Source organism: Metarhizium brunneum, chromosome 4 (assembly GCF_013426205.1).
Source record: "Metarhizium brunneum chromosome 4, complete sequence".
Classification (NCBI taxonomy): domain Eukaryota; kingdom Fungi; phylum Ascomycota; class Sordariomycetes; order Hypocreales; family Clavicipitaceae; genus Metarhizium; species Metarhizium brunneum.
In genome coordinates, this window is record NC_089425.1 from 725,746 (window position 1) to 746,176 (window position 20,431).

The following is a 20,431-nucleotide window of genomic DNA, read 5'->3' on the forward strand; positions in this document are numbered from 1 at the left end:
CCGCAAGGTCCCATCCGCGGGCTACATAGGACCGCGGTAAAATTAACCGCCGGGCCCTATGACGGCAAGCTCCGCTTTGCCCCGACCTTGAAGCCTACATGTACCACACGATCCTGTAGGCTGCTGCCGTACACTGCAAAGAGCCCCAGAATGCCTTGCAAAAAGCCTAGGGCCAGGACATGGACCTATGGCCAGCAAGTAGGCTCCTACGACTCTGTGTCTGGTTGCATGTGCTGCAAACTCTTGGTGGGGCATAGTGAGCTGTATCATGCGCCTGAGTGCCTGAATGCTTGCCATGCTGCTCAAGTGTCTGTTTTGATTGCGTTTCGACATGGGCCATGGCGCAATTCCAGTGCAGGTAGTATCGACAGATTTACCGCGCTGCGAAGCGATCGAGTTCACGTGGAGAATAATACGACCAAGGACGCTACTATATGAATTGAGTCGCCGATTGCACCCACCCCAACAACATGGCACACGAAAAGACTGGATTCCACATGCACAGGTCTTCACTTCCTACAGCCAAAATGAGAACCCTAATACCAGGGGAAGAGCAACCAAAATCGCAGACGTCAAACGAATCACAGGGAGGGACGTCGTCCCTGCTAAGACGGCCACGATACGACCGTGTTAGGGCGGCCTGCGAGAGGTGCCGTGTTAAAAAGTCCAAGGTAAGCGACCAAGCCGAAGCAATAGACAAATAGGAAATAAGAAATAGGGCTACGGCTAAAGTAGCCCTCAGTGCGACAATGGCCGCCCATGCTCTCGGTGCAAGGACGACGGTGTGTTCTGTACGACGAGTACAGGAAAGAAGAAGGAATACAAACAACCACCCCCAGGGTAAGAATTCTTCATTCGTTTCCAGCGTCCATTATTGCCTAACGCGTTCAAGATATGCTGAAATCCTCGAAAACAATCACTATACACTCATTGCAACCATATATAAGCTATACGATATGGTGCGTAGCAACCAATCGTGGGACCGACAGGAACCAGACCTGAACCAAGAGGGGCAGCCAGTTATACACACTATTGCTCGTTTACTAGGATGCGCCCGCCGTGTCGATGATACTATTTCCGTGGGAGCAAGTCTTCCGGAGACAGAGTCCGACATGGTAGACCTAGCTTGCCAACTGCTTCACCACCAGCGTTCCCAAGGACAAAGTCCCCCCGCGACGGATGCAGATGGCTCATTACCGTCCAGTTTAGACTCCCCGCCATATGAACCGACAAGTCAAACGACATTCCTGGATACCGCAGCCTGTGTGGCTACTGTACCTACGCCAAGCTTTGCCGAAAATTCCGATGAGGACTCTAGGACCCCATCCCGCAATCTTCAAGTAAACGGCCCGTACGGCACGTGTATTACCCCCGAATTATTCCTTACGGGATCAGTATTCCAGGACTGGGGCGCCGGGTTGGAGCCTTGCAACATAGAACAGTATGGTGCTCGAGAGATTTTTGATGACGATTCCATGTCACAAGGCGATCCTATCGAGTGGCAAAGCTTTCTGCTTTCTCTGTTGAGTTAAGAGATGGCCCTTATCAACGACATAGAATTAGCTTCATCTACGCATTTCCTTTTTGCCCGGCCAAAGTGGCCAAATAGTAGTCTATATAGCCCTTGACCCGGCTTTCCCTGCCGGGACCATGAATAAACGAGATTAGGTGTTCGGGGTCTCTATTTATTGTCATGTTTCCTCCTTCTTTAGTCTTTGAATAACTCGCACCCAAGACTTGGCAGTTGTTAACACCCTCGCTTAAGCCATTACATCTAGTATCTTAGGGCATAAGAAACCTAGCTAATCTTCTACAGGCAATAAATGTCACGTCCGATGGTCGGAAATTTCAAAACTTCAAAATATCAAATAGAATTTATCAACTATATATTTGGCCTACATGCCCAATCATTTGGTAGCTTCCTAGTTTGGAGGACATGAGTAATCGAACCAGCATATTCACTACAAGATGTATTAATTTAGCCCATTGCAATAAGTACGTCGGCGACAGCCACTCGAGGACACGTTGCTCAGCTATTACATAAAGCACCGGCTCGGCATTGACCATGGTAATCCAGCGTAAAATACATAAATTGCCACCGAAACGCTCCATGTCCGTCAATACCAACTCCTCGTCTACATTGCCTGCTTCTCAGAATTATCATGCGCGATGCCAGCTAGTGATCCACCACACCTGCTACAAAACCTATCCTGCATGCCGCATTTGCTTCCACAGCCACGACAGAAGCATATGCCAGAGTCAACAGCTGAAGTGCTTCGTGGCCGTGGAGGGACGGCTCCAGGTTCGAGATACGGCCCGGGTCCAGATGCCATGTACTCATCGCGGGACGCGTAAAACGGAGGAGGACCAACCGCCGGCTGCATAACAATAGGAGCTGGAGCCTGCTGCATTCCCTGGTTGGTCTGCTGCTTGGCCAGGGCTTCGTTGACAGCCGCGTCGATGGCTTGCTGGTTGCGCATTCGCTCCCTGTCTTGTTGATTTCTTCGAAATTCGGCCTCTTGCTCCATCTGGAACTGTCTTTGCGCCTCCATGTCGGACTGCTTTCTCGCTCCATGTCTTGAGGCGGCCGTGGCAGTCCCGGCGATGACGGCAGCGGTGAGCAAGGGCGTACGTCTTCTCCTGCCGAACATTTCGGATCGGAGCACCCAGAAAGTAGTATATATTTCCTGTACGCTCTGGATGGCCTTGGGCTATGTTTTGATCGCCCACGACGGTGTCGCAATGCGTTGGGTGTTGCTGATCCTGTTGCTGGATTAGACGCTATCTGTAGAGTAACGCTGGAATCAAATAGAATGCGCTAGATGTGCGGCGATGAAGCAGCGAAATACGGTGGTATCTGGGTGAATGTTGGCGTTTCTCCGACGTCGTCAGATTGAATTTACCGTTGCGTTATTTATAGCCGCGCGTGACGGGCGGGAATGCCTACGCACCAGATCTCATTAGATGCCTTGCGCCACGACAAGCTCCTGAACTTTAATTTCAACAAAGCCACAGAGGTGGATTCAAAATAAAAGCGCCTGACCCCGAATGACTCTCACCAGTACTAGCAAGTATGGGTTGTCGTCATCCGACTCGTCAAAGGCGGGCAAATGACGCAAGCAATTGAGGTTAATTAGCCCTCCAATGAAGCTCAGCCTTCGTAACAAAGCTGTCGTGGCACTGGCTGAAGTGGCTGCGAACGTTTGGTATTTGGCATGGTATAACGCCTCAGGCCGCATTGCCGACAGCCACCTAGTTGAACTCTAAACGGATATCGCATCCAGTAAGATTTGTTGGATTGAGCCGGCCTTCCGACGTGCCCTCGGAGGGTCGGGGAACCTTATTCCTTCCGTCGGTGGCTGACCCTGCTGCGTCGGGCCTTTACGGAGTACTACCCCGAGAATCCAAATGAACACGGTACAAGGTTCCTCTTAAAGCTGAAGAAGATCCCACGTTGGCCCTTGCACGAGAGCGGTGGTGAAGAGCTAAGGCTGCGTCGGCGTCGCCGCTGTCTCGCCGCAATTAAAACGCAGTGCCGTTTTGGAATAATTCATTGACCTTGATGGTTTCAGAAATTCAGCTATGGACTGAATGAAGCAGTGTGAATCCGGCACGTCTCCAGATCCGGCGCATCGCCGTACACTTGCTTCCCATTCTCAGGGTGAATTACAGTAGTAGTAGTATTGTTCATCGTCAGTGCTGGCTAGTAGACTCCGCGCGGGAGCATTAGACGTTCTAAGCCAATTACATAATACGGTGAATTATATTGACTGTTGTGCTGGCATGGTGGCATATTTCGCCGCGCCACTGCAGGCGCCTGACATTATACGGGAAATCCCTACTAGTCTAGGAATAGGCTATTGTAGAATCATTTATGCCCTAAATCGTGCCTTCGACCGACTCCACTTTTTCAATCCCTGATTGTTACATCACATACATACATGTATGCAAGAGACGCCAGGCGCAGCTGCCTTTGTCTACCTCTCCACCTTGGCGTGCGGAGGTCCCAGTGAAAGCATCATTGGATCAATTGATTACTTGCTGAGCCAAGTACCGGCGACGCCACCCGGAGCGGGGAACCCCTTCAATGTTACATTTAAAGTTGGTGAGTAAGCGCACAAGCAGCATTGTGATACTACATGACTGATGATGCAAGCCTGATCACAAAGGAAGGGTAGGTGATGACCTACTTGCTCAATGCTGTGATGCGTACAGCTCGTGGTTAAATCCTTCCGACTTGTTCTCAGTTCTCGGTGCAACTTGGTCTTTTATTCTGACCTGTATTCTGTCTACTTGTACGTATCTTCCCAATCGCTTGACCCTCGGGATCGGTTTGAAGCATGCTGAACAAGACGTACATTGCTGTGGCCGCCTTTGCGGCAGTCAGCCCTGTCAACGCCATCTGGCCCGTCCCTGGCAAAGACGTTCTTTTCATTGACAAGTCCATCGAAGTCATATATACAATGGTGAACCTGTACGTTGGAACCAAAAATGTCCCACTCATATCAACACAAAAGTCTAACTGAGAATGTTGTGAACAACGGACAGGTTTCGTATAATGTGCTGGCTACTCGCACCACTCACGACACTGAGAAGTTATCCCTTACCAGCAACCAAATAGTCCGTGGCGGGTGTCTCGCGTGGTTTGGAGGCTATTTTTGAAATGCTCTTGTGCCGATTAGATGCTAAACCCAGCTGGAGCGGAGTTTAAGCCTGCTTTGGATGCTATCAAGGGTAAAATAAAGGCTTTGACGATTACCTAGACCGGAAAAGATAGCTTAATTGTGCTTATACCTCTCACTAGTAATATTAATAAGCTATACTCCCTTGACTTGAATTTAAATAGTAAAAGTACTGATATTATAAGTTTAGTTTTTAAAGAGTATAGAGAAAGAGAAAGCTGTTTTTGCAGATAATAATATTCTTATATACTCTGTGTACTTGTCTGGCCTAGAACTGAGATCTTCCATCTTCACTCACCAACTACCTGAATTCATTCAGGAGGTTTGCCAGCCTTTATATTTTTCAACAGCTGAGAATCTGGTAGTACCCCTGGCGAAAACCATAAAATTATAGCCCCCGTAACTCGCCTCAATTCAGCATTTTGTCACCAAGTAGCCGATAGCCCAGCTTGGCAAGTCCAGTCACGACTATTTCGTCAATGATTGACGAACTGAAATGTCCGGAAATAGCAATATACCCCAATCCTCTCCTCGACCACGATGACGCCTCTATCAATTTCGCGACAGTATTGCTCTCGTCATCTATTAGTCGCAAGTTGCCAGATATTAAGTTGTTCCCTTTCCAGCTCCATTCGAATGTCGCATTTTCGACCCTGGAGATTTTTGACAGGATATGTTTGCGCTTCATGTTGAGCTGCCGGCCATCGCGCATTTGAATACCAATGTCTGATGATAATTTGTGGAACGTGACGAGCGCGACTAGCTCTTCGCATAGCATCCCGTCTGATGGGCGGAAGATGGATATTTGCGGTTTGGATTTTTGAATCTGTGCGTTGTACAAGACGGTCGACTTGGTGTAGTCGAGAACTTCGACCTTGTCGTAACGGGAGGACATATAGAGTCCGTAATATAATCGGCGCATTGATTAGGACTCACTATCGTACAGCTAGCTGCATGTTCCAATTGTCTGCTACCAGACTCATTAGGTGTACAGGCAATTCCAGCCAAGACTCCTTTTATAGTTGGTAATCTAGCAAAAGCTTCATCGAACAAGTTTGGCATCCAGCGAGTGAATTCTGCCAGGAGTAGTTTCATGTAACTACTAAAAACCGTATTGGTGCAAGGAATAGAATTGGCAGTTTTGCCGAGCCGTCCGTACACTATATGCACGGGCTAGCCTGAAGTTTAACCAATAATTTCCCTTTGTTTTATCTAGGTTTAGGTTGTCGGAGATAAAAGTTTAAGTTCCACTTCAACTTTCGCATCTAAGTTGCTGCTTGGTAACTTGGGTGAAATGAATTCAAGTTGCACACATCGGACTGGTTCGCCGCCGAAACTCCGGTCCCGGCAGAGCCGGCTCCTCCGCGTTGGCCCTTGGGCATTGCCCGTCGGCACTGCCCGTGACATATATGTGAATAAAATCTTTACGCGTATTGATTCAATGTTTAGAACCCTGATGCTCTGGACCCGGCTCTAACGGGACCGGAGCCCCGGCGGCGAACCAGTCCGATTTATTAAACGGCACAGCGGAACGCGCATAAAGACATGAAAAAAGTACGCAGATCCTTTCAAGGCAGAGATGCTATCAAGTTAAGCTATTCATGGAAGGGGCAGCCTGAAATCTATACACCTGACATGGTATTATGTGCCTAGAGGAACTACGAAGTAAGTTCCGCAAGGTACTTTAGGCTGGTTGGCCGGTGATATCCGGGTCAAAAAAAATATTTTTTTCACAACAGCTCCGAATAATATTACTTACACGCCTCCCAACAAGTCATAAAATAGCCTGCAGTTAAACGTATTATCGAGTGCGTTTTCAGACGATGGCGACCTCGTGGCCCCAAGAGGTGGCATGGCCCGTTGGATTCTGTAACAGCCAAGGTTAAAGCTGCGTATGGATTGCCTGGGCCTCTAGCACTGACGGTATCTATCCTGGGTCGTTGACATATCAGTATGACGAGCTGAACTAGACCAAGCTGTCGGGTCGATGAAAGCTTTATTGGCTGAGGCCCCAGACGAATCCGTTCTCAGGAGACAATTGCTTGACCGGATACCACGGTATAAGCCATGCCCGTACGTTGTCCCCCTTCCCAACGTCATTCGCCTACTGACTGGGGTCAAGACAAGACATAGCCGAGTATTTCTGTGTAGGCCATGACCAGTTAGAGATGTTGACTGAGCCACTTGGAATGACGGGCGATACAAGACCAGACATCTCAATCCTCTTCGCCGGCTTCGGAGACGGACGTAACCTCTTTTCCGCTCTCACCACAATAGCTTGCATGGACGGAGAATCTCGCCTCTCCTCCTTGAGCAAGCTTCATTTCACTGTGCTAGATCTGAAGGTGGCGGCACTGGCCAGGTTGCTCATCTTCTTCAATATGATGGAGCGAGTCGACCCGGCGGTTCCGGACGAGGTCTCCGGTGCCAAGGATGAGTATCTCGCCATGGCCTACCTCTTCGGCTGTCAGATTATTCCACCGTTCGCCGAGGCCAAGCTCCAGAGCAACATCAGAGAGCTCATCAAGAGGCTCGAGGGTAAAGCTGCCCCTCTCCAGTTTGTCTACGTCCGAGACCACGATCGCGAGCCTCTCCTTCGAGTCCTTCGTCAGTGGCAGCAACCGTGGGAAGGCTTCTCCAAGATCGCCGACGTGCGTAGACTCATCGAGCAAAATCTCCGGAAAGCCGATATGCGCGCGGCTTCTCTTATAGGCGAAGTGCCGGAATTCGGGCCTAGGGAAGAACGAGAGGACTTTAGGAGATTTCATACCTTGCTGCCGCCTATGGCGGATGTGAAGCGCTGCGAGCCCTCCCTTGTCGAGTTGCTGGCAAAGTACCGATCGTCAGGCAAGGGCAAGAAATTATATCAATACATCGATGCAAACTGGAGATTCAACAATACGCTCGTCGACTATGACTTTGCGAATAGAAGGCGAGAACAGGGAATGATTTACCCGGACCGTTCGATTTTCATCCTTTGGAAGTAATCGAGTCGATGCGTGGTCCGGGCTCCACGGACAAGGCCGACACCAGCTGCATCCAGAAACTTGCAGAAGTATTCCGCGTCTTCAACTTCTCCATACTGATGCTTGACCCTGGGAAGCGGTTGGTCGTGGAAGTGATTGCAGGGGAAATGGCCGACATCATGGACCGCATGCGCTACAATTTGCTGGACCACCGGATGTCCCCCCCGAAGAATAGTCGCACCCCCGATCCGACCCTGTTTCCTCGCACCTTTGACTACATACACATGAGCAATATCCCGTAAGATTCGACCCTCCCTGCTGCTACTCCAACAAATTTTGTGCAAAGTCTGACATGGATGAACAGGGACTATATCGGTGGCCACCTAACCTCCTTCTTAACAGGCCGGCCCCTCCTCAAGGAAGACCAGCCGTCCAGCCTGCGGTTTACCAATCTTCTCAACCCTCCAGAGTTTGAGAACCACGAGGCCTTCCGGTCCGAGTATCTACTCATGTACGACATGGAGCGCATCCGCCAGCACTTCCTGCTCACCCAGCGCCCAGGCGAGTTCACGGAGGAGGCCTCGCCACCCACGATCAGCCCGCTCCATTCGTTTGTATTCGAGCAGTATACCGTATGGGACAGCGTACCCAGGAGCGTCATGCCTTTTCAGAAACTCCTCTCCAAGGCCGGGTTCGAGAAGTGGGTGTATGGCCATTTACTAAAGATTTGCCTTTCGCACCCACGGCCAGTCTTTAGCGACTCACCCGTGTACGCGCCGCTCAACCTCACCGCGCTTATCCACCTCGTCGTCGGCATGTTCGAGGTCGGATACCCGGCGCACTGGCTCGTCCGGATCCTGTCATGCATCTGCACCGGCGTCATTACCACCTCGGCCCGGCCGCCGGAGAGGCGCGTCTACACCCCCGCGCAAGTCGACGCAGTACGTGCCCCCAAGGACATTTGCGTACAGCCCTGGGTTGCCGAGTTTACCACTTTGGTCAGCATATGGCGTCGTCTGCTGCCGTTTGGGATCGACTCTTCGCTTAGCGCAAGTCTGGTTCCGCTCGAAACGATATATCTGTATAGCATTGCTTTTCCGCCGTTTCCTGCTATTAGTGACCATGGGCCTCGGTCTATTCTTGTCTTTTGGAACACCGAGGTGGGGGATGTTGCACAGCGTTTGGATTCTTTGTACGACCTGTTGGACAGCAGCGGAGGAGACAAATCCAAGTCGGCGAGGAATATCCGAGAGAAAGGGGTCGTCTGCGTGACCACATTTCGGTTTACCACGGCCTCGAGGACGGCTGAATTTTGGATGCGGGCTGATAAGATGGAGCAAATGATGGCCGGGAAATGGAGGGCTTTTCTTTGGCGGACAGACGAATGGGAGGCGTCGACGCGCGGTGTAGATGTCTCCAGCGGGGTGGCCAAGGGCAGGAAGTGGACAACGAATGCTCTTTTGGACACCAAGCCTGAGGGTTCATGAGTGGGAGTCTGGGTTCCAGGGAGATTAATATGTTGCGGCCGACAAGGAAATCTTGTCACCCCGATGTCATGGTAAGTAGTCGGCGCGAGGAACGCCAGCATACGTTACCACGGCATGGCATGTACCACGTTGGCCTACCGCTACATGAGCCTAGCAAGAAACAATGGTCCCAGGCCGCTCTCTTAGGACGTCCTGTGATACAATCTACGAGTGTGTGGCCGTGCCTGCCTCCCCTATAGCCCTATCAATAGCCAGCGTATAATGTGCACTAAGCCAGACTGAAAAAGCTGCAAGACCTGCAGTACTTCAAACTATACGACGGCGATGTGCCGTCACTGGCTACTCCCATCTCAATATCTCAATTCAACCGGGCCTGCCAGTCAGGTCACCCCCTAGCCTCCAGTTATTTTATAGTCGTGACCGGCAAGTCCAGTCAAATGCGAGATGTGTTATTGAAAGTCTGGTGCCAGAATCTCTTGTTGTGAAAGTGCTATTCGATCCCCGTGAGTTCACTTATTTTCCTTGCATTTTACGATGTAAAATGCTTCATGTGGTAAGAGTCAATGAGGTTGGCTTGGCTCCAGGTGATTCCATTCGATGGCCGCAGTCACCAAGAGTCACTATTCCCTCCAACTTCCATGTCTTCAAATGTTTTAACATTGAGTCTCCTAGGGGAGCAGAAAGGGTCTGGTGGTTGTTAGCACAGAGGTCCCTGCCTACAACCCCCACAAGCTTCTTGTCTAGTCAACCTCCAGTCACTCTTGGCAGTTTACAATTGACAGGTCCAGTTGGATTGCCCCAGATTCTAATTCCTCATACCAGCAGTGGTTCCGGTATTGCCCTTGTACACGCCAACCCCAATAAGCCTCACAACGACCAAGAGTACGCCAACCTCAGTGCCGATGACCTGCTTTCTCGTCATGCGCCAGTTACGATTCGGGAGCTGGACCCGCGCTTGTGCATCGGCATCCGGTTCCAGATTAAGGGCTATAAAGCCACTGTTATTGCTGACATCGCCGTCGTCGTTGTCTATGTTGTTGTTGTCCATGTTGTTGTTGTCGTCGACTTCTTGGTCATGTCGACAGCCCGGACAGTGCCCCCGTCCATAATTGCGAGGGCCCCCGCGGATATAAGCACGGGCAGGACGGAGGGGTTGTTGCTTGAGAGTATTATCTGGCTCCTCGGCTGAACCCCTGTTATTCTCAGAGGAGGAGGAAGCAGACTCATTTCCCTCGTGGCGGTTCGTCATGTTAGCGGAATGATAATGGAACGTCAAGTGCTCCGTATGGAGAGTTTCTTTGTTCATGTACCGTGATGTGAGAATAAGAGTGATGGAATAGTGTTACCGGAACAAGAGCTGCGTTTAAGTTGTAACTGGAGCTACGGCTTGTTATCCGGGACCCAGTCGCATTTTTATACATGTATCTCGATGAATTCACTCTACGAAAAGTACCAAGAAACTTTGAGGCTGCTACACTAGAGCAGCCAGCACGCAGTTGTCGGCGTGTCACTTGACCATGGTTGATGAGCGCGGATTTTTCCCCATGGCGACACCACCCGTCACCTCGAGTCACCACCACGCACTGTTCCGCCAGGCAACATCTCTCTTCGGCAGACTCAATTACATGACTTGACACGAACGCATTTAAGTGTTTTTCGACATCTTGTGACACTGCAGATTTGAATTGGGGGTTTACTTGCCGCAAGCTGGCACGACGCCTTCGGAATGAGCCCGTGGACGGTTGTGTCCTCAAGGCCATGAGGAACCGCTGAAAGTACCAAGTCGAGCTCACGGCGCCTCAGACGTGGCCCGGACGCTCGTCCGCAAACCGGCAAATAACTTGTCTTGTCAAGTACAAACAAGCTGGACAGGCAGTTTCTATGACACAGAAATTCTCCCAGCTACCCACTGGCCGTCCAAATCAATCTGATGCAGCATCAATCTGTAAGCCACCGCACCCCCCCTCCCTTTTTTTCCCCCCAGAGAAGGCTCGTGGCTGGCTGCCACAGGAACCGTGCTCACGTGGTCAAAGGGGCAAACCGGGAAGAAAAGAAGAGAAGAAAGGCGTGGAGTTGGAAAAATTTGGTCGCAAGGCTGTGAGGACTATTGACCGGAGACGTACCAGACGCATCTCACGTCTGCCATCTGGTGTCCGAGTCTTGGCTTGGACGAAGAGGGTCGAGGTGACGGCTGGGGTGCCATCAAGCACGGCAAGGCCCTGAGCTGTACTCTGGTGCACTGCCTCGTCAGCCAATATGGCTTTCCAACAACTCGCGACCATTTCGTCGGTTTACCTCGAGTGCTGTCTTACTCCATGTGAAGGTCAACTGGTCTGTTGTCCTGCAGTCAATGGCCCTAGAAAAGTCCGTGCCCCTCGCCAAGCACGACTCCGCTTGTTGGCCCCGGCCCACAAGGCTTAATTCCCACGCCCCTGCCATCATCTCTTGAGCTGCGGAATGGCTCGTGAAGACTTACTGACCTGAGAAAATTATATAGCAGAGGAGTTTCCATGAGCTATTCCGCAGCTGAGGAGATAGTCTGTACAATAACGGGACCCTTTGAGCCGTCAACTCAATGCCTCTGGCCTTCGCCCGGCCGCCCCGGTTCCGAGGGTGTGGCACTGCCACTGTGGCACAGGTGGCGAGCATGCACTGTCTGCGCAGGCACGAGCCTATTCTAGCTACATGTGTACGTTCCGGGACTGGCCTCGGGGCCACTAAACACGCATCCCCCCAATTTTGAACATGCATCCCCCCTTAGTCCTAATCCGGTGAGGTACTTTTACATATATTTTTTGTAGTAAAGATACTAACCAAATTTTATAACAGCCACACAAGGCTATAAGACTGCTGCCTAGTGCCACACAACACCACGGCCCAGAATTTCACGATAGTTATGCAACTTTAACCTTTTTATCAACACACAACGCAACGCAACATCATAACGCAACCCTTCTTATTAATGCCTTTAATTTGCCCTGCCTGTCATGTTATTCTTTAATTTACAGCCATTTTATGCGACCGCAGAAGAAGCTATCGACGCTATTACCGCCCAACAAGCCAGCGAGGGATTTATAATGGTTAAATCTGGTGGCATCTATTTAAAGCGGAAGGCAACAGAACCAGCACAGCAGCATATAATAAAGCTATGAAATGAAATAGACGTAAGCCACACCAAATTTGTATGAGTGGAGCGTCCTTCCGAATTAGGACTAAGGGGGGATGCGTGATCAATTTTGGGGGGATGCATGTTTAGTGGCCCCTGGCCTCGTCAAGAGTCTTGCTATTTGTGCCGCTGCAAACCCGATTTGGTTAAGTGGCCAGTTGGCCACACCCCCTTACACATTTTCACATACATGCACGCACATGGAAAAGGCCATATTTCAAAAAAAAAAAAAAAAAAAACGAAGCTGTCTTCAATTGAATTTTCAATGACACGAGCCCCGGCGCGCGCCAGCAGGGCCCAAATCGCCCAAAAACGCGATTTCCGGCGTTTTTGATGAATGCTGTGTGTATACACTGTACAGCCTCGGGCCGTTATTTTTCCGTTGCCGCGGTGGGCTACCAGGGCATCCATTGAAGCTGCAGGTCTTCCGGCTGCGTTTGAGGGATAATTTCTTTGATTTCCGGTGACCCTGATACTGCTGCTTTATATACTTGGATTCAAAGACGGTTTGGTTTTTTGAAATATAGTCTTTTCCATGTGGGTGTATATAAAAATATATGACGGGGTGTGGCTAACTAGCCACTTAACCAAATCAGGTTGGCAGCGGCACAAATAGCAAGACTCCTCGGCAACTGAGGTTCCACGAATGGGTCTCTTTCCCAAAAGTGACGTGATGACATCTTAACGATATAATCCCTGTAGTCGTGTTATAATAAAAAATGCCTCACGAAGGTTATGGTCCTGGACCTGGTTTACTGTATTGCTTACACGGCAACTGCACCGATGCTTCCAGCAGCAACTAATACAGCCTCCAATACAATATGCAGCCTCTGCTAAAAACCGACCCTCGGCGCACCTAGGTTCCCGGATACGGGCTCGTCATATGGACCAGCCACACAAGAAGTCAAATAAGATGGCGCCTCGAGGTTGTGGACCTCTGATGCCGCTGCAGGATTGCCGATTCGCCAGAGAAACAATGCAGAAAGGAGGCCCGCACGTGTCAACTGGTTCCGCGAAAAACCTGGGGTTGGGGTGCCTAACTTTGGCCCCATATCCGCCGGCTCCGAGAGCCAACATTGTACAATCCAACCCTTGTATGATTAACCACCCGTGACCTAACAAGGTTAATAGAGCAAGGCCCCCTGGCTGTATCGGCAGTCCAGCCGCTAATTATGACTGGCTGTTAAGTGGCATAGTAGGGATTAGTAAAAGTATACCAGCTATATTACTTTTTCCCTTAAAACTTAGGTATTTATTCTCCCCACCTCTTAGCTTTTTATTGGCTGTATACCCCCTTGCGAGGTCACGGGTGGTTAATCATACAAGGGTTGGATTGTAAGCCCGGCTGCCGCTCACCAAGACACCAACATTGCAAGCCAAAGCCCAACCCGACTTCCAGGAAGCCATGAGTGTACATGAGAAATGCCGTGGAGCAGCACCAATGAACAAAAGAACTTGGCAATGCCTTGTTCCGAAGACGATGAACTGCGGTGTGGAGATTGTAGATGCACCGGGTGCTTCACTGCAAAACATGTAAACGGCAGTGTATATATGCCTACATGGATAAACATGTTACGCGCCGCTTCTGAAGCTGTCTGGCGGACCTGGATTCGGCGTCGTATCACTGTGGTGTCTGGTTACAGGTTATCCCGAAAGGCACACTGGATCAGAGCTATCAATTGTTGCAACGCAAGATGGGCCGCAGCTGGTGTTCAAATGTTTCAATTACATTGACGTGATGGACTTCCGAACCACCGAGGAAGGGCTGTCAGTCGAGTCATACTCTGTGGAGTCTTCTAGTATTACAATGCGTATGAATATGTGGCGGCATTTGGCAAATGATCTCAGCTTGGCAACGCCAATGGCCCATAATTCCTCCCCCTGCGCCATTCCAACCGCGTGCCGCGACTAACATATCTACTTGCGAGGGGCCAACGCCCGATCTTGTAATAGCACATGCACCAAGGCCTCTTATTGTCTTGCAGCATTAACACTTGCAAGAGGTAAACTTATTAGTGCCCTTGGAGGCATGGAGCTTGGTGCGCAATGATGGCAAGAATTGGGCGAAATGCTATAAAGCACATCTCCCCTCCAGATGTCCCGTGTCTTCAATGTTTGGTCAATCGCATCCATTTCCCCTCTCATATTCTCTACTATTCTTAAATCACTATATCAAACACCACCAATTACTTGGTTCCCGGACAGCAATGCACTCCAGAGACTTTGAACTGCAGCATCTTCCATGCATGCTGGAACCCGCCTCCACCGGCCCGGGCGGCGTCGCAGCCCTCGTGCTTGCAGAACTGGGCACGAACGGTGCCGCGCTTAGGCATGTTGTGCATGAATTACATATGTACTGATTTGCATGTTGGACATGCCTGAGAACGGCACGGCTCGGTGCGTGCTCCCCACCATTGATAGCCAGAGACAACTGCAAGACCTTGTCCTCCGGCTCCAGGGCATGGAGAACAGGCGGTTCGCCCCTATTATTCCCTTCTTCAGCGCCTTTTCAGACTATATGTACTTCCTCATGAGGGACAAGACTGTCTGGACCGCCGAGGTATCCTTGGTAAGACAAGACGCTGCACGCTCCATCATCCATGATTGAATCCAGAGGGCTGACACCTTGGCGCTTTTTTCTACTGGGGCGCCAGACCAGTGCCGCTCCCGATGCAGACGTGGATGATCAAGGACGCGGGAGTCGGCTCGTTGCCATTCATCGCGAAAGCTTCCACCCGGAGCTGACGCGTGCTGTCCGCCACAGCATGCATCTCGGGGACGTGCGCTACGTAGAGAATCGCCTCCCAGGTATTATTGTCACCAGTGACTTACCATGGTCTCAGGATGAAAGGCGGGGGGCTGTCTACGTGAAGCACAAGTTTAGCAAGACAAGAGCCTTGATCTGGTTCTGTTGCGGCTTGGTCGCCTCTGTGAGTGTAGGGCTGGCTTCTGGCTTTTGCACGAAGACTCGGGAAACTGGTCTGGAGGTGGGTGGGATTACCCTTGTGGTCCTTTCGGTATTGCAGGCAATCCTGTACTACAAGATCAAGTGAGGGTAGAGCACGTGCCTGTCGGTTTGAAGAGGCGTGATTGTCTTTTCTGGGGGTGGTCCAGGAAGGGAACAAAGGCAGGTCGTTTATCGGTTTTTTTTGTATTTTGTATGTACCAGTTGACTTGAATCTAGCTATTTGTTGAAACGCCGTGGTGAGTCGTATGCACACTATACATTTACCGAAGTACTCCGTAGGTCAATACAATTCGGACCCTGAATGTTTTAGCCAGGTGAGCGTGACAAGAGGAGTCTGATCAATTAGAGCCAATTAAAGGTAATTATTATAGAGAGCGTGTAGGGTCAAAAAGTGCCTAATAACCTAATAAAAATCTCTTGTTAATACAAGTCACTTAATACTCTCCTGCTAGTAAGCCGATTTTATAGTTAATAACCACTAATATAAATACAGCGAGTTTTTGTTAGCACTTCACGGTTATTATGGCCCCACGAGCCAAATGACAGCTAAAGAGATGGGCCGTTGGGGTTGCCAAGAAATCAATCCCCCATGCATTGCTCCGTAACGCGCGGAGAAAACACACCAGACCCCGCAAACCAGCTGGGACTGGTTAGGTCCGGCATGCTAGCTACGAGTGTGACCACTGGTAACATTTGAACTTCCACACACCGCCTAGTTGCTCAATTCCGGGAGGTAACATTATACAACAGATTAATATTATGACCTAGTATTTTGGCTCTATAGAATAGAAATACAACTTTTCACGTAGAGCAGAAATATAAAATATGTTATCACGTACTCCCTATAGAAGAAGGACCATAGTTATTAAACAGGTGGATGCGAGCTGGCAGAAACCCTGAACTGGAAGAACCCTGGCACAAATTCGCCAAAACTCACAGACCGAGGCAGCACTGCCTTCCTCACTTGCCTTTGTTACCACTAACTGCGTGTTCTCTGACATTGACCAATACTATCCTCACGTGACTACTCGCCTGTTCCAGCAGAGCCTCCAGCACAGAGTAGTAAGGTCAATCTCCCTTCATGCTTCACACATCCTCAGGGCGTAGACTCTGCAAGCTCCTCGTGCTGCCCTCACCTCTCCCTGCTGCATCACAAGGCCGCGAAATTTGCACATTGCCTGCATGCCCTTGATAGGGACGACACGACCAGTTCTGGATGAGTTGTCCATCGTTCAGATTCCGAGCCTCATATCTATTCCATTTATAATGGCAGCAACATTGGCTTAAAGAAACGAATTTTGCCCGACCACTTCCAGTTTGCAGCATGTTCCTCTTCTGGGTCGGCTCGTGATGGGTCTGAAGATGGCCTGAAGTCCAGCGAGGCAACGACACTGCTATTGATAGAGACATGTATGGCTGGCCTGGACCAACATTCGTGGGTGGCTCTGTTTGGGCTTTGACAAGCGGAACCCGTCGCACGACATATTGTCACTTGCCACGGCTTCAATCATGATTGCAGCCTCGAGTCTGCAAGAGACGGAGACGACCAAGATGACCCAAGCACCATCGCAATCCATCAATACTAAGTCTGGTGAAGCGGCCCCTGTGTGGAGGCAAATCGCGGCCATATAAGCGAACAAGAGCAGCTACCGTGTTCCAACTACACTGCACCACGTCACCGACATTCAGCGTTCCAAAACCGATCATGTCGAAGAGGTGTTGAAGACAACAGGAAGCTGTGCTAATATCATGCTTGCGGGAGGGGTTTGGCTAACATCCGCTGATGTGGTGTTACCACAAGCAATTTGGCTTGGTGTTGGCAAACGCCAGGCTCTCACCCCGAGACAATACTGGGAGTTGAAGCCCAACAGGCCACGACATGGCTGCAATGCATGAGAGATAAATGCTTTGGGATAAATTACGCCGAACAATTGCCTGGGCGTTTCTAAATATGGCACAAAACCCAGTCGCCCTCCCCGTCGAGCCTAGTAAGTCTAGCAAGTAGGCGCTTCTGCCGTCTACACCGAGGGAACTACCCGGCCCGAGGTGCTTTACACATTTGCTACCGTGATTAGAAGCTGCGTTTTAACTCGTCGGTCTGGGATGACGGCAAGTAGGCCAAGTATGATAGACACGCAGACGACATATGTCGTGTATCGCCGTTTACCCCTCAATTAAATGTGTTTTGTCCGTGATGAGGCTCCGGTCGGGACTGTCCTCATCTTCTGCGAGAAAAATTATAAAAATGCATGGCATCTACTCCGAAAAGATGTCTTGCCACGACGCTGTGCAAGCAATCTCCTACTTCACAGCCCAGTAGTTACGGAACTTGTGTGCTAAACTCCCCTAGTCGGAATCATGAAACTGGAGGTTTGTAATCGGTCTTCAAACACATTCTACACCTGGAGCCCCTGATACCTTTGTGTAGTTCACCTGCTAATAGAAGGACTAGAATCTCAACTTCACACTTCCCGAGGGGACAACAAACCATGGCAACCCTCATCTGCTTTGCTTTCCAACGAGATGGAACGACATCGCTGTTTTCATACTAGGAAACTATGTTGCTCATGCGGCAACTGTCAAAACGCCGCCCGCAAGCTCACCCATTGCAACTGCATGGTTCATGTTAGGATCGCTCCTTGTGCCGTCAACAGGTCTCGCCTTTGGCATGCTGGCTATCTATCAAGCTCGGAAGGGCTTCAAACAGTCTAGTTTACGAAAAGCCACTCTAGCACGCGCCCTCTGCATATACGTGAGGGCTGATGACTGGTACATCAGGTCGTGCTCCAGCAGCCAGACTGTACAGGTTAAAGCGATGGTGAACACCTCTCCCTTTCAGGAGAATCGACTAACTATCTGGCGTCTATTCCATGCGGTCTCCAGGCAAGGAAGCTCAGTCATGTGGTCACTGCCGGCCTTGTTTCGCTTGTATGTTAGTCTCTCGTTTGACCTGACAGCCCGCCATTTGTTTTGCATGATGCAAGCAATAGGGAATAGCCATAGACAACAGTCCGAGCGAATACAGCCCGTTTCTGAAGATGTATTGTCTTCGGACAGGTATGTTCAAGAACACGTCTATCTGCCCGATCTTTTGCTCATCATTTCATCGGCAAGTACTGTTGTTGGGCAAAGCGGAAGCCAGCAGCCGATTGAAACCGCCGTCATTTACACCACGCAGGCTTCCGATCTAGTCAACACCGACTCTGAAATATACGGCCAATGTCCCTCTGTGCCAGGATATCTGTTGGCCCATGTGCCAATCAACTCGATGGTAGAACCTGCTGCAGAACCCTGCGACGGACTGACAGCTCTAAAACTGCTGTCCAAAAGGCGAAATGCAACGAAAAGCCTCGTTGCACTTCTTCAGCTCTGCTACTCTATTTTCGTTCTTATTCGGGCCGAGGGGAACCAGGTCGACTTGTATGGCTCTGCGGCTTTTTCTCTCACTGTCGCCCCTTACGCGGTAATGGCTGCAGTCAACCTGCTTGCAAATGCCCTTGTCCCACAATATGATTGTTTATTTCTTGTTGAGAACGATGTCATGCAGGAAATAAGGTCACAGCACAACCTACAATTTCACGGCATAGTCGGCAAGGTTCTGCAAACAGAAGAAGGCGAACCTGTAACATTGCATCTGCCGGGCGAGGAAGACGGAGGCCAGAAGTGGGTTTCTGGGATTCCCGGGTTCCAGCAAGACGCGCGATTACGGCTGCTTACTCCCGACGAAGCTATATCTGACGGCGTTCTACCAGATATATTCGTCACTATCAGTGCGTCACATGAAATTGAGCGTGAGGGTGTGTCTGCAAGGCGCACCCTGCTCCTAATGTACATTCCAAACTGTTAGAACCTTTTGCTGCGGCCTCATAGCTAACATCAATAGTACCTTGTTCTTTGGTTTTTTGCCTGTCGTAATTATCGTGGCTATATCTCGGTTCAGAAAACCCACAGAAGATGTATACACGCAATGGGTTGTGCAGTACATGTGGACCGGAATCCAACAATATCTAGGAATCATGATAGCAAATCAGATATTCCTATCGCAAGGCAAAGCCGCAGTTCCCGCACCGATCCTTCGAAAATTTTGGTCCAACAACAATCGGCTGCTGACTCCGGAATCATTTCGTCGGCTCGGCTTTCACAACAGGGTATATGGGAGCCTGCACCACCGGATGATTCGGCTGTTGTATAGAATCTGGATCCGCGCCAACACCTTGCCGCTGAGCCTATTGACACTATTACGATATCCCTTCGTAAGCGGAAATTCTTTCTCAACCACACTTTTCTTCGCATGCTTTGTTCCTGCTATCTAGGGACTTGTCCTTGTTGGAAGGATGTTGAAGGAGTATGGCAACTGTGTCCGCGTGTACTAGTAGCTACCAGCTAGTTAATCTGCGCATAGTCTCAAACGGCCATAACCATGCCCCCCAGGTTGTCCTAAATTTGGCAGCACTGGTGCATAAATATGTCTCATGAGCTAATAGCACATGTTCCTTAGAGCCGGAAAATCTTCCCGCAGTCTGCATCTCGAAATCGGCACAACAACTATCCTACCCTATACCTTGCTCTTCCGCATGTGGCACATCAACCTACTCGTAAGTATTCTAACGACGTTTCTACTAGATGACAGACCACTTGTCTCACTGACCTACAAAAACCAAGCCGCATCCATTGCCAAGGAACCGCATTACCTTGTAGCTTGATCAAGGTTTGAAGGGTCAAGGTGCTGAACCGCGGCAGATGTCGAATCCTGCCGGGGCTCATCGTGGCTCTGCTGGTTATCCGCGCGTGTATCTTGAGTTCCAGTACACGTCGATGACCAGCAGAGGGTTGATGAGCCCCAGCAGGAGTCGAGATCTACCGTGGTTTTGCACTTTGATCCGTTGCCACCACAAGTTCAACGACACACAACAACGCAACATGACCTTGCAACCTTGTCAACTGGCAGGATACTACCTTGGCCTTGCCAGCTTTGAAAAGACGTGCTGCTTCGAGTCGCGACAGCCGAGTTGAAACGCCAAGTCGAACCGAGTGTGGAGAAGTAGTCAGTCACTCGCTACGTCACGCCTGGTCCGTGGTCACGCATGGTGTTTTCGTGTAATACAAGAAGAGGGGGAGCAGCAAACCACGAACTTGGCACAATGGACACATCAGAGCGCTGG

General features: G+C 50.2%; 6 protein-coding genes across 6 annotated transcripts; 3 read left to right on the plus strand and 3 right to left on the minus strand.

The window, feature by feature from the left end:
* Positions 1-470: 470 nt before the first annotated feature.
* On the plus strand, positions 471-1,532 carry FCR1 (Fluconazole resistance protein 1; the record flags this gene model as incomplete). The annotated part of the gene is made up of 3 exons (XM_014684520.2): positions 471-671; positions 743-840; positions 893-1,532. The coding sequence occupies 3 exons, from the start codon at positions 471-473 to the stop codon at positions 1,530-1,532; spliced, it is 939 nt and encodes a 312-aa protein (XP_014540006.2).
* A 603-nt stretch (positions 1,533-2,135) lies between these two features.
* G6M90_00g068880 (uncharacterized protein) lies at positions 2,136-2,651 on the minus strand (the record flags this gene model as incomplete). The annotated part of the gene is made up of 1 exon (XM_014684519.1): positions 2,136-2,651. The coding sequence occupies one exon, from the start codon at positions 2,649-2,651 to the stop codon at positions 2,136-2,138; it is 516 nt and encodes a 171-aa protein (XP_014540005.1).
* Positions 2,652-5,091: 2,440 nt separating this feature from the next.
* Positions 5,092-5,577, minus strand: G6M90_00g068890 (uncharacterized protein; the record flags this gene model as incomplete). The annotated part of the gene is made up of 1 exon (XM_014684518.1): positions 5,092-5,577. The coding sequence occupies one exon, from the start codon at positions 5,575-5,577 to the stop codon at positions 5,092-5,094; it is 486 nt and encodes a 161-aa protein (XP_014540004.1).
* A 1,294-nt stretch (positions 5,578-6,871) lies between these two features.
* Positions 6,872-9,135, plus strand: G6M90_00g068900 (uncharacterized protein; the record flags this gene model as incomplete). Its single annotated transcript, XM_014684517.1, has 3 exons — positions 6,872-7,665; positions 7,716-7,946; positions 8,013-9,135. 3 exons carry the CDS (start codon positions 6,872-6,874, stop codon positions 9,133-9,135), a joined length of 2,148 nt encoding a protein of 715 aa, XP_014540003.1.
* An 805-nt stretch (positions 9,136-9,940) lies between these two features.
* On the minus strand, positions 9,941-10,384 carry G6M90_00g068910 (uncharacterized protein; the record flags this gene model as incomplete). Its single annotated transcript, XM_014684516.1, has 1 exon — positions 9,941-10,384. One exon carries the CDS (start codon positions 10,382-10,384, stop codon positions 9,941-9,943), a length of 444 nt encoding a protein of 147 aa, XP_014540002.1.
* A 4,291-nt stretch (positions 10,385-14,675) lies between these two features.
* G6M90_00g068920 (uncharacterized protein) lies at positions 14,676-19,972 on the plus strand (the record flags this gene model as incomplete). The annotated part of the gene is made up of 6 exons (XM_066130890.1): positions 14,676-14,870; positions 14,956-15,231; positions 17,722-19,097; positions 19,153-19,522; positions 19,768-19,864; positions 19,932-19,972. 6 exons carry the CDS (start codon positions 14,676-14,678, stop codon positions 19,970-19,972), a joined length of 2,355 nt encoding a protein of 784 aa, XP_065986995.1.
* Between the last annotated feature and the right edge of the window lie 459 nt (positions 19,973-20,431).